This window comes from Brachyistius frenatus, unplaced genomic scaffold (genome assembly GCF_029030835.1).
Source record: "Brachyistius frenatus isolate BFR_SWC_R1_liver_20210118 unplaced genomic scaffold, ASM2903083v1 Contig_5, whole genome shotgun sequence".
Taxonomy (NCBI): Eukaryota; Metazoa; Chordata; class Actinopteri; family Embiotocidae; genus Brachyistius; species Brachyistius frenatus.
This window is the reverse complement of record NW_027210604.1, coordinates 2492283-2508916: the sequence shown is the minus strand read 5'-3', so window position 1 is coordinate 2508916 and position 16634 is coordinate 2492283. Positions and strand designations below refer to the sequence as shown.

Here is a 16634-nt window from a genome sequence, read left to right as displayed (position 1 = left end):
ATTCATCCATGTGGTTGTATTCTTCTGTTTTGAGAGTATTTTTATTTATGTTTTTCATTTTCATAGATTATAGACTATATTAAATAACCTGATTTAATTAGACTAATCGTAGAAATATAAACGTTTTATGTAAAAGGTTCACTATAAAGAAGTTAAATAGCCTATGTATTTGAGCTGTCATATTACAATATTTTTTTTACATCTTTATATCTTTAGACTTTAGACGTGCGAATTTATTGATTCACACATTGGGTCGCAATTTAGTCGTCACGACAGCACAGAAACACAGTTAGGAAAAAATAAATAAATAAATACGCGCACACAATAAGAAAAAAAAAATCATAAATACGTATAAAATAAAATAAGATAGATAAAAAAAAATATTGTTTAGAAAAAAGTAAGACCAATGAATAAATACACACTATATTTAAAAAAAAAATATATATATATATATATAGCTTGGGATGAATGGAAAGTGTCAGGTGCTATGAAATGAAATACAATATTGGTGAAAGTCCTTTAAGAATGTGAGTTGTTTTTTTTTTTTTTTCCACAAACGGGTGAAGGGAGGAGGCTCCACTTGTTGACTGTGACAGCCGGAGGGACGTGACGCAGGCGAGGCTTATAAAGCAGAGCTCGACGACAAAAGTGAAAGTATTCAGCAACAGGACTTCAGCAGTGAAATCAACTACAGAGCAGCCGCCCGCAAAATAAACGAAAACTAGATAAATCACTAAAAGACAAAATGGACTGCCAACTCGCCGTAGTTGGTAAGTACTGTAAATTGAGACCTTTTATACTCTTGAACAAACTTTTCTCTAATAACTTTAGGGAATTTCTATTTATGGTCAAAAGAAAGAAAAGAAACGCCCTCTTCAGTCATATCTCGTTGACGGCGGTGTCGAGTTGCTTCCTACATTATAATCACAGGCTATTTATATCAACCTTGAGACACGTACGTGCATTTGAATGCCATATTAACGCTCCACAGCATTTCAGAAGGGAAATATTTGACTTTGTACTTCAGTGCCGTTACTTGCTCTAAAAGCCTATAGTTACTTTTTTTTTTAAGATGAAGATGTGATGCAACGGAACAAAGTTGTGTGAAATGCAATATATTGTTGAGTCTGAAAAAAAAAAAAAAAAAAAAAAAAAAAAAAAAGGGGGGCTGCAAATAACAGGCTCACACTGGTTTGTTTTCAGGGTATTATATAAAAACATTTTATTATTATTTTGTATTTTTATTATATTTTTTTGTTTATAGTTTGTGTGTATGTATTCATTGGTTTTACTTTAAAACAACAACAACAACAAAATCTATCTTATTTCATTGTATACGTATTTGTAATTTTTTCTTATTGTGTGCATCTTTTTTTTTTTCCTACCTGTGTTTCCATGCTGCTGTGATGACTACATTTCCCCACTGTGGGATTAATGAAGTCTAACGTCTAAGTCTTTTATGCAAAAAATAGTTTTTTTTTCCGAGAGCTACTGATTGCAAACAGTGTAATTTGAAATTTCCAACATCTGTAATATTTTTTTAAAACTCTCCCAACAGAACCAGGGTCCCACCTCAGGATTGTGCTTGTCGGGAAAACTGGAGCTGGAAAAAGTGCTGCAGGAAACACCATCTTAAAAAGAAAAGCTTTTTTATCGACATCTTCTGCGTCCTCTGTGACATTAGAGTGTCAGAAGGTGACGTCGGAGTTCGGTGGACAAACGCTGGCTGTGGTCGACACTCCGGGTCTGTTCGACACCAGACTGAGTCAAGATGACGTGAAGAGGGAGATCAAGAAATGCATCTCGTTCGCTGCTCCGGGTCCTCACGTGTTCCTGGTGGTGCTGCAGCCGACCAGGTTCACAAAAGAAGAACAAGACACGGTGAAAATCATCCAGAAGATGTTTGGAGAGAAGGCAGCAGATTACACCATGGCCCTGTTCACCCGCGGAGACGACCTGGAGGCGGACGGAGTCAACATAGATCAGTTAGTTCAAGAGAATCCAGATCTGCGGGGCTTCATCGGCCAGTGTCGTGGAGGATACCATCTTTTCAACAACAGGGACGAGGGTCCCTCTCAGGTCACAGAGCTGCTGAAGAAGATGAACTCGATGGTTCAGATCAACGGAGGCGGCTGCTTCACCAACAAGATGTTTCAAGAAGCCGAGAAAGCCATCGAAGAGGAAACGAAACGTCTTCAGGTTGCAAATGTGTCATTAGGGGCCATTGGAGCAAGAAGACAGGCAGAGTTACACAACTGGTTTATTCAGGGCAGCGAGATCGGGTCTCTGATTGGAGAGAGATTTGGAGGTCCATTGGGAGCTCACGTGGGAGCTCAAGTAGGAGGTGCTGTGGGAATTACAGCTGGAGTCGTAGTGGAAACAGCGAAGGAGGTGTGTAACATCCAGTGATAATTCATATTCATTTGATTTGAGCACATTTTATAACTTTTGTTTATTCATCATTTCATTTTTGAACGGCAATCAAATTTAACTATTAATCCAAAAACATTTGAAGTAAAGTTTCCTCCATTGTGCTGTCAGATGTTGTAAAGAAGACGGAGCAGCGAGATGATTTTTGGCAGAATGTGAGACGTTTAAATGTACTTTTCTAACATGTTAATAAACATACCGAAGGACAACCTGCATCAAGAGCATTATTTAAGGCGTCACGATGAAGATCTAAGTGAATAAAAGTTCCCTGTATGTCACAGTCTTGTTCAATGCGGCTCCAAGTACACATGTAACATAAATTCATATTTCAATTTAAGGGAATAAATTTTTTTTAAAAAGCTGTTAAAATTCAGTGTGGTGAAATTTTCCACGATGACCACCCACGTGTCAAATCTTTTTTTTTTTAAACTTTTACTTTAGTTCCAGTTTATTCTCGACTTTTGTTATTCATCAAAGGAAATAAACTCCTCAACACTTCCCAAGGTTTCTTCACATTAAAAGCCTTCCTGTGAAGGGAAGGCTGCGACACTTTTATTGTGAAAATTCTGGAGGAAGTGCCGAGTGTGCAAAATGACAACGTATTAGAAAAGTAAAGGCAGGATGTCATGAGCGGAGTCTGTCTGTGCTGCCTGCTCTGATATCCGTGCAGCTCTCGGCTGCAAAAGGACATGACGTAACCGAAGTGGGCGTGGCTAAAAAGCATATTATAACGGGGCAAACATTTAAATGAAACTATTCAGCACCAGAACTCATCAGTGAACCAAAGTCCTAAAATAAAACAAAACAAAAGAAAAGAAAAACAATAAAAGACAAGATGGAGAAAGCTGTTGCTCTACTTGGTAAGTACATTTACAACTTTTATACTCATTTAGTGTTATAAACACACTTTTCTATCCTAAATTTCAGCTTGAGAAAATCTGTTATAACAGCAACTTTCCATTTGGGTAGGACTTTCCACCATCAGTATCACACGTGCTACACCCGTACAACGTTTTCACAGCACCTGAGCCACTGTAGATTCACAATAAGCTTTGTTTTACAAGTGTTTGGTGACTATTATTTTTATGGTAGACAATGCATTTTTAAACAAATAGCCTATTGTAACTTTAATAGTCCAATATTACATGAAAATGCACAGTTTTTAGTTAAATAACTGACAACTGCTACCACAGCACCTAAGTCCTAAACCCTTGGTGGTTTAACTAGTTTTTAAATCCAACACATTGTTGAAAATGAAACCAGTTGTTTCTAAATTGTTTGTCTTTTGATATCTTACAAAACGCAGGATGTAGTCAGGGTCACATTTTAGACATCTGTCAGTTGGTTGTAGATCCACCCAGCAATGATTTTTTTTTTTCCTTGCAGTTAAATTTCAGTAAATGGTCAATAATCCAATATCTCAATAGAAATCAAAGATGAAAGAAAAATCTAAATAAATTTGTTTAACACAACTTTGTTTTTTCTGTCTTTCCTCTCCCAGTAATCATCTCACTGTCAGTATTATTGAGAGGAGGGAGGAGCCAAGCTTATGACATCGTGACAGGTATGGAGTAACTGAAGAAAGTACTTGTGCGATAACGACTAGAATTACCCTACTGCCTCCACTAACCACATACGTTGTACGTCAAGCGCACATCAAACTCAGCATCCATCATAAATGTTCCCTCAGTTATGGTTTTGAATAATGGTCAGAAAAGAATGATAATTTATCCTTTGAGATATTTGTGTGAGATGTTGTCATAAGTAATGTGTGAATTATTGAGTTACACAGTTACACTTGAATTCATCCTTATGTCCAAGTAAATGTCAGTGCCAAATTTTGAGAAAGTCCTTTGAGGTGCTGCGAGGTCATATTGACCTTGAACTCTGACCTTTGAACACCAAAATCTATGTGACATCATGTGTTCCTGGTGGTGATCCAGCCGGGACGATTCACACCAGAAGAACAAGAAACGGTGAAAATCATTCAGCAGATGTTTGGAGAGAAGTCAGCAGATTACACCATGGCCCTGTTCACCCACGGAGACGACCTGGAGGCCGACGGAGTCACCATCGAAGAATTAATCGGAGAAAATCTGTCTCTCCGTTCATCCATTCAGTGATAATCAATATTAATTTGATTTGACCAAATTTTCTTCACATTGTTTCTGCTTCGTTACATGAATCATCATTACTTCTTTTAGCACAGAGGAGGGAACGTATGAAACATATTTACTGATTGATGTTAAACTCCTGTACATGACTTTGGCTTATATTTTAAGACGCTACAAATTAGGTTGCATCCTGCTCTGAAAAACTAAAGTACAGTGAGTCGATACTTCGGAGATGTTACACCGTCTCTGTAGTTGGTTTCGTCAACGTGTCCTCTGTTGGATTTTGGTTAAATGGCATCATTCACCTCCAGACTAATTAAAGGTAACGCTGCCTTTATTGATTTTAATTTGAACGTTTTGCCTCCACACCTGTGCGAAGGGCAGACCACCGAGCAGTATTAATGGTGCATTTGGAAAGGATGTAACAAAAGTTTACTTATCAAAACAAAAACAAAAATCCCCATCTGCATCATGTAGACTGACCTCAAGAAACACAAATGCTAAGCTAGCCTGCGAACTACTTCATTAGCGTGCTAACGTTAAACTCGGAATAAGCAGCAAACTTCAGAGTTCCCGCCAATCTCCTCGCGTGTATGTAGATCATGTGAACTTTGTTCACGTGCCGCGCATTGGAAAAAGTAGTCACTAAATGCGAATTTCAAAATAAAAGCTTCAAAAGTAAAAACGAATGCGTGTTTATGTAAAAGTACAGCGTAAACGGGGCGGGGGTTCTTTTCTTGTTGATTGAACTTAAAACCTCAAGGTTAAGGTTTTGTACTTAAACTAGACTTTGCCAGACATATCACAACTACAAAACACAAAACGCATCAGAGAGGCTTTCCAGATTGATATGAAGTAAGAAGCAGGCCCACAGTTAAGTGTCATTTTCCGTATGATGGATTGTTTTTTGCAAACGTTTTTTTTAGAGCAGGCGTTGACCGAAATGTGAAATAGACACACTACAGCAAAACGTGAGATAGCCACACTTTGGTCTGTCCAGGCGTGACAGTTTCACGCTTTGCCGTGACGCTGGGTTGCGTTCACAGTTTGCTCCTCTAAAAACGACAAAGGTAACAGTTACGTTGATAGACATCCCGCTGTCATCATTAAGTTGTTTAACCTAATCTATGGATGTTGTTTAGTTTTTAGAATATGTATAGTAGCCTACATGTGATTGATTCCTAGAAAAAAAAAGTATGATTAGTTTACTTGAGTCTGATATTATTCAATAGCTTGCCACAGTTTTATTTTAATACATTAGGAGAGTATTTATGTATATTGTGTTTTAATTATTCCCTCAGATATTATCCAATGAGCAGTTGAGTTTTCTACTTTTAATCATGACAGGAAAATGATGTTGTGGGTGTGAATCTGACTGAGACTGTACAAAAATAGCAGTTTTTGTGCTTTTCTCTTTGTTTGTGTTTTTTTTTCTTTCATTTGAGTTTAAAAATGTTGTAATTCTTAGTCCTATTATATCTTTAGGTGTTTTGCTGTAATTAGTTTTGTTCACTGACTGCTCCTTTAATGCTGCTTGACACTATTTCAATCTTTTCCCTTTTTTTGTAGGGGGGGGGGGGGGTTTGTAAATTTCACAAATGGAGAACAAAGAACTGAGAAGGTTATTATTGAAAAGTCTCCTTTTTCACGATTTCTCAAAATATGTCTGAACAGCTCTAAATATCATGTGGTCAATCCTAAAAATAGAATTTGAAGTTTTCTTGTGCTAATTTTAATGATGATATAAATATTTTCAGCTTGGGTTTGTCTGATGATGATATTGGTATTTTGAACGTATTACTGAGGATAAGTTGTATAACCATGATGTTTAGCTATGAAATTGTTCATATTTTTATATTGATCTTAAGGAATATGAGTCCAGAAGCTCCCCAAAATCAGAATAGTCTGGAGGTCACTGAGTTTCTTTTAGATTGATATTGAACTGGTCTCCAAACTTTTTTCCTCTGAGAGCTCCTCATGTTTAGGAACACTTATTCATATCTCAACCCAAACCAGCAGAATCAGCTTATTTTATGTGGACAAAAACAAATGAATAGTAAACACATACATTTTGTATCACAACAGTTTAAATTCAACAGCTTTTTTCTTTTTCTGTAAATGTATTTTACAGACGCAACATTCGGTCAGTGGGCTGTAATATCATGTGTGTCTCCCCTTTTATGTTTTTATCATACAACAAGCTCCGGTGCACTTTTATAACTGACGATTATCGCGAAAACAAATTTCCAAGCTCAGAGAAAAGAATCATGACGTCACTTTTTGCCAGCTCTGACACACGTTGTCCTAAATGAGTCTTCATTGTGGCTCCTCAGAGAAACCTTTATTTAGAAAGCAGTTTGAAGATAATGAACAGAAATTGATGCAGCAGTATGAGTCCTGCTGGCTACCCGCCAGTTGTTGCAGCCCTCCGCTGCACACTGTTATTTTAAGTTGAAGGGAGGGACCAGAAGGAGACTGAAGTACACAGCTGACGTGAAAGTGAAACTATTCAGTAACGGCACAACAGCAGAGACTGGACTTCACAGAGCAACCGCCTGATAAAGACCAAACAAACCTGGAAAAAAAAGACAAAATGGCCTCCAGTAAGTACATTTAAATCTTTCAAACACACTTTCTATACTGTCCTCAGAGGAGGTGTCAGACCACACTTCGACAGATAGCGAACATAGTGCTGTATAGAGAGTCAGACGAAGAAGTAAAGTTGAATGAATGTTTACTGTTTGTTTTCCTCTTCTCGTGTACAACAATCTTTTTTGTAAAGCTGAAATAAGGCCAAAATAAATCACTCAATCAGTATGTATGTCAAAAATGAAAAATTACATATCTTTTCTGATGTACCACACAGAATAAAACACTGTGCTAAATTACCTAACTTTTCAACAAACAAGGCATGGCTTGATAATTAACATTTTTGCTGAGTCATCACAATGCTTTACCTTAACTTAGATGCTAAAAAAAATACTAGCTCCACAAAAACGTCCCTCTTTATGTTAAAGTTCTATGTAAACATTCAATAAACAGTACAATTCAGCACACATTATATTTTGGTACTCGCAAGCATTGCTTCTCAAGGCACTCAACGTAAGAAAGGCAGAGGATGAGCTGCCCACATGTGATCATCCCTCAGCTTTGCTGTGCGCTGGAATCATTGCTCTGGCCACGTCATGTGACCCTATTGGCCAATGAATGAAGAGAAGACTTCTACTGCGAAAACTAACTGCAATAACACATGCAACCACCAGGGGGATAAATTAAAATAATCTAAACATCAACTCAATAGACAGAACACTTTGTATACTGGTTTCAGTTTGACTTCAACTCTTAAACTAATAAACAAACCTTTTCATGACAAGACCACTTCTGTTATAACGGAAATGCTCTTGGGGAGTTTCCTTTTATGCAAAAATAGAGATCCGCTGCAGGAACCCTCTTAAATCTCATCTAGTGTGCAGTCAACCGTGGTGGAAAGTTACTTTTACCAAAATACTGTACTTATTTACATTTTTGAGGTATTTTTTACTTTATTAGAGAACGAAAGTAAAACTGTTGCACTATTGTACTGCATCTGATCCTTTGAGTGATTCATCACAAAGAGGAAACATGTTGAATAAAGTTTATGTTGTAATGAAGATGGAGCAGCAAATTGTTTTTGTGTTGATCAAGTAGTGAGTCTAAAAAAGGCAGAGAAGTGAGATTTAGGTCGATATATTACAAGTTCTTTATATACGTTTTATCATGTTAATAAAAGCTCACACAAAATGACAATCTGAATAAAGAACATTATTCAAAGAATTATAATATAGACACACATTTTGTATCACAACAGTTTAAATTCAACAGCTTTTATTCTGTAAATGTATTTTACAGAAGTTCGCAAAAAATAATTATTACATCAAGTTTTGCCAACTCTGACACATGTTGTCCTAAATGAGTCTTCATTGTGGCTCCGCAGAGAAACTTTTATTTAGAAAACAGTTTGAAGTTCATGAACAGAAATTCATGCAGCAGTATGAGTCCTGCTGGCTACCCGCCAGTTGTTGCAGCCCTCCGCTGCACACTGTTATTTTAAGTTGAAGGGAGGGACCAGAAGGAGACTGAAGTACACAGCTGACGTGAAAGTGAAACTATTCAGTAACGGCAAAACAGCAGAGACTCGACTTCACAGAGCAACCGCCTGACAAAGACCAAACAAACCTGGAAAAAGACAAAATGGCTTCCAGTAAGTACATTTAAATCTTTCAAACACACTTTCTATACTGATTTCAGTTTGACTTCAACTTTTAAACTGATAAACAAACCTTTTCATGACAAGACCACTTCTGTTATAACGGAAATGCTCTTGGGGAGTTTCCTTTTATTAAAACTTTTTTTTTTAAACTTTCAAACACACTTTTTATAATTTATCTCAGCTTGATTTAAACTTTTATACTCAAAAACAAACCTTTTCAAGGGCGTAACAAGACCACTTCTGTCATAACGGAAATGCTCTTGGGGAGTTTCCTTTTATGTAAAAATAGAGATCCGCTGCAGGAACCCTCTTAAATCTCATCTAGTGTGCAGTCAACAGTGGTGGAAAGTTACTTCTACTAAAGTACTGTACTTATTTACATTTTTGAGGTACTTTTACTTTATTAGAGAACGAAAGTAAAACTATTGCACTATTGTACTGCATCTGATCCTTTGAGTGATTCATCACAAAGAGGAAACATGTTGAATAAAGTTTATGTTGTAATGAAGATGGAGCAGCAAATTGTTTTTGTGTTGATCAAGTAGTGAGTCTAAAAAAGGCAGAGAAGTGAGATTTAGGTCGATATATTACAAGTTCTTTATATACGTTTTATCATGTTAATAAAAGCCAGCACAAAATGACAATCTGCATGTAGAACATTATTCAAAACATTATAATATAGACACACATTTTGTATCACAACAGTTTAAATTCAACAGCTTTTTTTCTTTAAACATATTTTACAGACACAACATTTGGTCTGTGGGTTGTAATATCATATGTGTCTCCCCTTTTTATGTTTTTAACTAACAACAAGCTCCGGTGCACTTTTATAACTGATGATTATCGCAATTTTTTTTACCATGTTCGCAGAAAAGAATCATTACATCACTTTTTTCCAGCTCTGACACACGTTGTCCTTAATGAGTTGGATGTCTTCATTGTGGTTCCTCAGAGAAACCTCTTTTTCAGAAAGTTATGAAGCACAAATTGATGGAGCAGTATGAGTCCTGCTGGCTACCTGCCAGTTGTTGCAGCCCTCCGCTGCACATCCAGTTTTTTTTTTTTTAGTTTAAAGGAAGGACCAGAAGGAGACTTAAATACAGAGCTGATGTGAAAGTTAAATTATTCAACGCCAGGAAATCTGCAGTAACTCGACTTCACAGATCAACCGCCAGTAAAAGACCAGAAAAAACCTCTAAAAGACCAAATGGCCTCCAGTAAGTACATTTAAAACTTTCAAACACACTTTTTATAATTTATCTCAGCTTGATTTAAACTATTATACTCATAAACAAACCTTTTCATGGGCGTAACAAGACCACTTCTGTTATAACGGAAATGCTATTGAGGAGTTTACTGTTATGGTAAAATTAAAGATCAGCTGCAGGAACCATCTTAAATCTCATCTAGTGTGCAGTCAACAGTGGTGGAAAGTAACTTTTACCAAAGTACTGTACTTATTTACATTTTTGAGGTACTTTTACTTTATTAGAGAACGGAAGTAAAACTAACGCAGTATTGTACTGCATCTGATCCTTTCAGTGATTAATCACAAAGAGGACATGGCTGCAGCCACCAGGAGTCTGTTTGGATATGAGAGCAGCTCTCAGCTCTGAAAGGACATGATGTGGTCAAAGGGAGTCCTGAAAAAGACCAAATGGACACCAAATATGTTCCACTCTTCAGGCACACTTACAACTTTTACACTAATTTAGAGTTTAAATAATTGTGAGAATTATAATTCTAGAAATTTCAGTTTCAGATTAACGTTGGATAATAAATTTCATCATCCACCTGTTTAACTGAGCTTTGATCAGTTGTAATTTTATAAGAGGGTTTGTCCATATTTTAAGCCTCTTGTTCTTTGTTCCATAAATACATTTTACTTTATTATTAGTGAATGTAAAATATGTTCAGTTTACACATCCAGGATCGATACAGGAGATCATTCCTGACCACTGCAATCAGACTGTTCAATAGCTCAGCTCTGACATGATCCATCACACATCAATAATGTTAAATAATGTTGTTTATTTTAATTTAATATTTGTTCATAATGTGAATTTAAAAAAAAAAAAAAATTTTTACCACCTATATTATTTATTCTGTCATTTTTATTGCTTTGCCCTGTATGTGTATGTGTTGCTGTTTAATAAAGTATCTATCTATCTATCTATCTATCTATCTATCTATCTATCTATCTATCTATCTATCTATCTATCTATCTATCTATCTATCTATCTATCTATCTATCTATCTATCTATCTATCTATCTATCTATCTATCTATCTATCTATCTATCTATCTATCTATCTATCTATCTATCTATCTATCTATCTATCTATCTATCTATCTATCTATCTATCTATCTATCTATCTATCTATCTATCTATCTATCTATCTATCTATCTATCTATCTATCTATCTATCTATCTATCTATCTATCTATCTATCTATCTATCTATCTATCTATCTATCTATCTATCTATCTATCTATCTATCTATCTATCTATCTATCTATCTATCTATCTATCTATCTATCTATCTATCTATCTATCTATCTATCTATCTATCTATCTATCTATCTATCTAAAAAATTTCCAGCATGTTTCAGTAGTTTTCTAACAAAGTATAAATGTTAACGAAGATCCAGTATTGGAGATAAATTCCCGTCATGACTTCAGTGTTATCCGTCGCAGCCACAACTCATCTGCTGCTCCACAGCTCCTCTTGGAGAATTTCTATTTGAGATAAAAGTGCTGAAAGGGACTTCACTCAGCCGGGAGACAGTTATCGTAGTTGAAATACATCATTATCATGAGGGTAGTTTTATGGTTCTGACATGAGAATAGAAAACAGATATTTCAGAAAATACTGGAATTGATGTCCACTTGGAAAAACTACTGTTTTTATGGAACCTTCACAGGATCAGTAATATTTTGTATTTTTCTCCTTCAACAGATCGAGAGGAACACATCAGGATTGCCCTTGTTGGGAAAACTGGAGTTGGGAAGAGTGCAACAGGAAACACCATCTTACAAAGAAAAGCTTTTATATCCACGCTGCGTCCTTCTTCTGTAACATCAGAGTGTCAGAAGGAAACAGGAGAGTTTGATGGTCAAAGTCTGGCAGTGGTTGATACTCCAGGTCTGTTTGATACCAACAAAAATGAAGAGGAGGTGAAGAGAGAGATCGCTAGATGCATCTCGTTTGTGTCTCCTGGTCCTCATGTGTTCCTGGTGGTGCTGCAGCTCAGCAGATTCACAAAAGAAGAACAAAAAACAGTGAAAATCATCCAGAAGATGTTTGGAAAGAAGTCACAAGATTACACCATGGCCCTGTTCACCGGCGGAGACAACCTGGAGGCAGATGGAGTCACTATTGAGCAATTCATTCTTCAAAACCAAGATCTCAGTCGCTTCGTAGGTCAGTGTCGTGGAGGACATCACGTCTTTAACAACAGAAACAAGGATCCCTCTCAGGTCACAGAGCTGCTGATGAAGATCAACTCGATGGTTCAGAGAAATGGAGGAAAGCACTACACCAATAAGATGTTTGAAGAGGCCGAGAAAGCCATAAGAGAAGAAAAGGAACGACTTCAAAAAGAAAATCCAGATATGGATGACAAAGAAGCAAGAAGAAAGGCGGAAGAAGAGAACCAGTTTAACGTGGCTCTTCGATCCACAGCTATAGTACTTAGCGTAGCTGGTGCTGGAGCTGGTGCTGGAGCTCTCCTTGGAGCTGAATTTGGAAGTGTGGGGGGTCCAGCGGGAGCTGCAGTGGGAGCTGCAGTGGGAACTGTAGTGGGAGGTATAGCAGCGTTAGTGAACGAGAAAGTATGTGTTATACAGTGATAATCCATATTAATGGAATCTGCCATTTCATTTAACATATTATCCTCACTAACAGGCTGTTTTCTGTTCATTGTAGAGATGCAGGGCTTCTAAATTTAACTAATCGCTATTGATTATTCGTTATGTGATTAATAACCAACTTTCAATGTAGCAGCTTGATGATTTAGTCTTAAAATTGTGAGCTTAAAAGGCATAACAGTGAAACTTTGGCTTTTTTTTCCATGTACTTTATACATGGATTCTATGTACTTTATACGTGTCTTCCATGTACTTTATACATGTCTTCCATGTATTTTAGACATGTGTTCCGTGTACTTTATACTTATATTCCATGTACTTTATACACGTATTCCATGTACTTTATACATGTGTTCCATGTACTTTATGCGTTCATATGTTATAATAACAATAAACAAATAACAGGACAATCTGCATCCAGACAGTTATTCAGGGTGTTCATGTTTCTACGAACCGATGTCCCACCAGGAAAAGTTACGTCACCTGAAGGCGTCTGACTGAACCGTTATTTCAGTTTTCAGATTTTACAAAAACATGAAACAAGTAAATGTTGACGACGGGCCGGATATAGACGTCATATCTAAAAGGACATGACGTGTTCAAAGGGAGGCTCCAGGACCAGATGATGATGAACAGATGAGAGTGAAAGTATTTGTGACCAGAGTACCAATAGTGAGTCAACATCACAGATAAACTGCTTGAAAAAGACCAAATGGAAACCAAATATGTTCCACTCTTTCGGCACACTTACAACTTTTACAATATTTTAGTGTTTAAATAATTATGATAATTATAATTCTACAAATTTCAGTTTCAGATTAATTTTGGTGCTAAAATTCATCATCCATCTGTTTAACTGAGCTTTAATCAGTTGTATTTTTCTAAGAGGGTTTGTCCATATTTTAAGTCTCTTGTTCTTTGTTCTATAAATACATTTTACTTTATTATTAGTGAATGTAAAATATGTTCAGTTTACACATCCAGGATCGATACAGGAGATCATTCCTGACCACTGCAATCAGACTGTTCAATAGCTCAGCTCTGACCTGATCCATCACGCATCAATAATGTTAAATAATGTTGTTTATTTTAATTTAATATTTGTTCACAATGTGAATTTTTAAAAAAAGTATATTTTTTTAACACCTCTTATTTATTCTGTCATTTTTATTGCTTTGCCCTGTACGTGTATATGTTGCTGTTTAATAAAGTATCTATCTATCTATCTATCTATCTATCTATCTATCTATCTATCTATCTATCTATCTATCTATCTATCTATCTATCTATCTATCTATCTATCTATCTATCTATCTATCTATCTATCTATCTATCTATCTATTTATCTATCTATCTATCTATCTATCTATCTATCTATCTATCTATCTATCTATCTATCTATCTATCTATCTATCTATCTATCTATCTATCTATCTATCTATCTATCTATCTACCTACCTACCTACCTACCTACCTACCTACCTACCTACCTACCTACCTACCTACCTACCTACCTACCTACCTACCTACCTACCTACCTACCTACCTACCTACCTACCTACCTACCTACCTACCTACCTACCTACCTACCTACCTATCTACCTATCTATCTATCTATCTATCTATCTATCTATCTATCTATATATATATATATATATATATATATATATATATAACTTCCAGCATGTTTCAGTAGTTTTCTAACAAAGTATAATTGTAAACGAAGCCCCAGCATTGGAGATAAAATCCCGTTAGGGTTTTTTAGGTAGAGGGTAGTTTTATTGGTCTGACATGAGAATAGAAAACAGATATTTCAGAAAATACTGGAATTGATGTCCACTTGGAAAAACTACTGTTTTTATGGAACCTTCACAGGATCAGTAATATTTTGTATTTTTCTCCTTCAACAGATCGAGAGGAACACATCAGGATTGCCCTTGTTGGGAAAACTGGAGTTGGAAAGAGTGCAACAGGAAACACCATCTTAGGAAGAAAAGCTTTTATATCCACGCTGTGTCCTTCTTCTGTAACATCAGAGTGTCAGAAGGAAACAGGAGAGTTTGATGGTCAAACACTGGCTGTGGTTGATACTCCAAGTCTGTTTGACACCAAGAAAAATCAAGAGGAGGTGAAGAGAGAGATCGCTAGATGCATCTCGTTGGTTTCTCCTGGTCCTCATGTGTTCCTGGTGGTGATCCAGTTCGGCCGATTCACAAAAGAAGAACAAGAAACAGTGAAAATGATTCAGAAGTGTTTTGGAGAGAATTCAGCAGATTACACCATGGCCCTGTTCACCCGCGGAGATGACCTGGAGGAAGAGGGAGTCACTATTGAAGAATTCATTGATGAAATGAAAGATCTCCGTGACTTCGTCGGTCAGTGTCGTGGAGGATATCACGTCTTTAACAACAGAAACAAGGATCCCTCTCAGGTCAGCGAGCTGATGAAGAAGATCAACTCGATGGTTCAGAGAAATGAAGGAAGATACTTCACCAATGAGATGTTTGAAGAGGCCAAGAAAGCCATAAGAGAAGAGATGGAACGACTTCAAAAAGAAAATCCAGATTTGGATGATGAAGAAGCAAGAAGACGGGCGGAGGAAAACAACCCGTTTGCTGCAGTGTTTTCCAGCGCTGCTGGTGGAAATGTGTTTGGTCCACTGGAAGCTGCAGTGAGAGCTATAACTGCGATAGGGAACGAGAAAGTATGTGTTATACTGTGATAATCCATATTAATGGCATCTGCCATTTCATTTAACATATTATCCTCACTAACAGGCTGTTTTCTGTTCATTGTAGAGATGCAGGGCTTCTAAATTTAACTAATCGCTATTGATTATTCGTTAAGTGATTAACAACCAACTTTCAATGTAGCTGCTTGATGATTTAGTCTTAAAATTATGAGCTTAAAAGGTAGAACAGTGAAATTTTGGCTTTATTTCCATGTACTTTATACATATATTCCATGTACTTCATACATGTGTTCCATGTACTTTATGCGTTTATATTTTATAATAACAATAAACAAATCACAGGACAATCTGCATCCAGACAGTTATTCAGGGTGTTCATGTTTCTACTAACCGATGTCCCACCAGGAAAAGTTACGTCACCTGAAGGCGTCTGACTGAACCGTTATTTCAAATTTCAGATTTTACATAAACATTAAACAAATAAATGTTTAAGACGGGCCGGATATCAATATAAAGTGTGTGTAATATGTGTAACAGGATATTCTGGAGCCAGAAAGATGTGACTGAGAGTCTCAACTGGTTTAAGAGGCGACATCGAGCTTGGAGGTTTTCGACTGAGGACTTGGTAGTCCTGACTTTATTCACAAAGAGAAAACATTTTGAATAAAGTTTCTTTTGTTGTGCTGTCACAATATATTTTATAATGAAGATGGAGCGGCAATTGTTTTGTGTTGATCAAGTAGTGAGTCTAAAAAAGGCAGAGAAGTGAGATTTAGGTCGATATATTACAAGTTCTTTATATACGTTTTAACATGTTAATAAAAGCCAGCACAAATTGACAATCTGAATAAAGAACATTATTCAAAACATTATAATATAGACACACATTTTGTATCACAAGAGTTCAAATTCAACAGCTTTTTTTCTTTAAACACATTTTACAGACACAACACTCGGTCTGTTGGTTGTAATATCATGTTTCTCCCCTTTTATGTTTTTAACGAACAACAAGCTCCGGTGCACTTTTATAACTGATGATTATCGGAATATTTTTTTACCATGTTCGCAGAAAAGAATCATTACATCATTTTTTTCCAGCTCTGACACACGTTGTCCTTAATGAGTTGGATGTCTTCATTGTGGTTCCTCAGAGAAACCTCTTTTTCAGAAAGTTATGAAGCACAAATTGATGGAGCAGTATGAGTCCTGCTGGCTACCTGCCAGTTGTTGCAGCCCTCCGCTGCACATCCAGTTTTTTTTTTTAGTTTAAACGA

General features: G+C 36.5%; 1 protein-coding gene across 1 annotated transcript; it reads left to right on the top strand.

Moving 5' to 3' along the window:
* Positions 1-677: 677 nt before the first annotated feature.
* Positions 678-16407, top strand: LOC138631855 (GTPase IMAP family member 8-like). The gene is made up of 4 exons (XM_069717047.1): positions 678-770; positions 1559-2191; positions 11764-12383; positions 14593-16407. Exons 1-4 carry the CDS (start codon positions 746-748, stop codon positions 15388-15390), a joined length of 2076 nt encoding a protein of 691 aa, XP_069573148.1. The 5' UTR covers positions 678-745; the 3' UTR covers positions 15391-16407.
* The last annotated feature ends 227 nt before the right edge of the window (positions 16408-16634 follow it).

Coding starts and splice junctions, on each gene's coding strand:
- LOC138631855 (XM_069717047.1), top strand. CDS start 746: ATGGACTGCCAACTCGCCGTAGTTG. Junction 2,192..11,763: donor CATCGAAGAGGAAACGAAAC/GTCTTCAGGTTG, acceptor CAACAGATCGAG/AGGAACACATCAGGATTGCC. Junction 12,384..14,592: donor AGAAAGCCATAAGAGAAGAA/AAGGAACGACTT, acceptor CGAGAGGAACAC/ATCAGGATTGCCCTTGTTGG.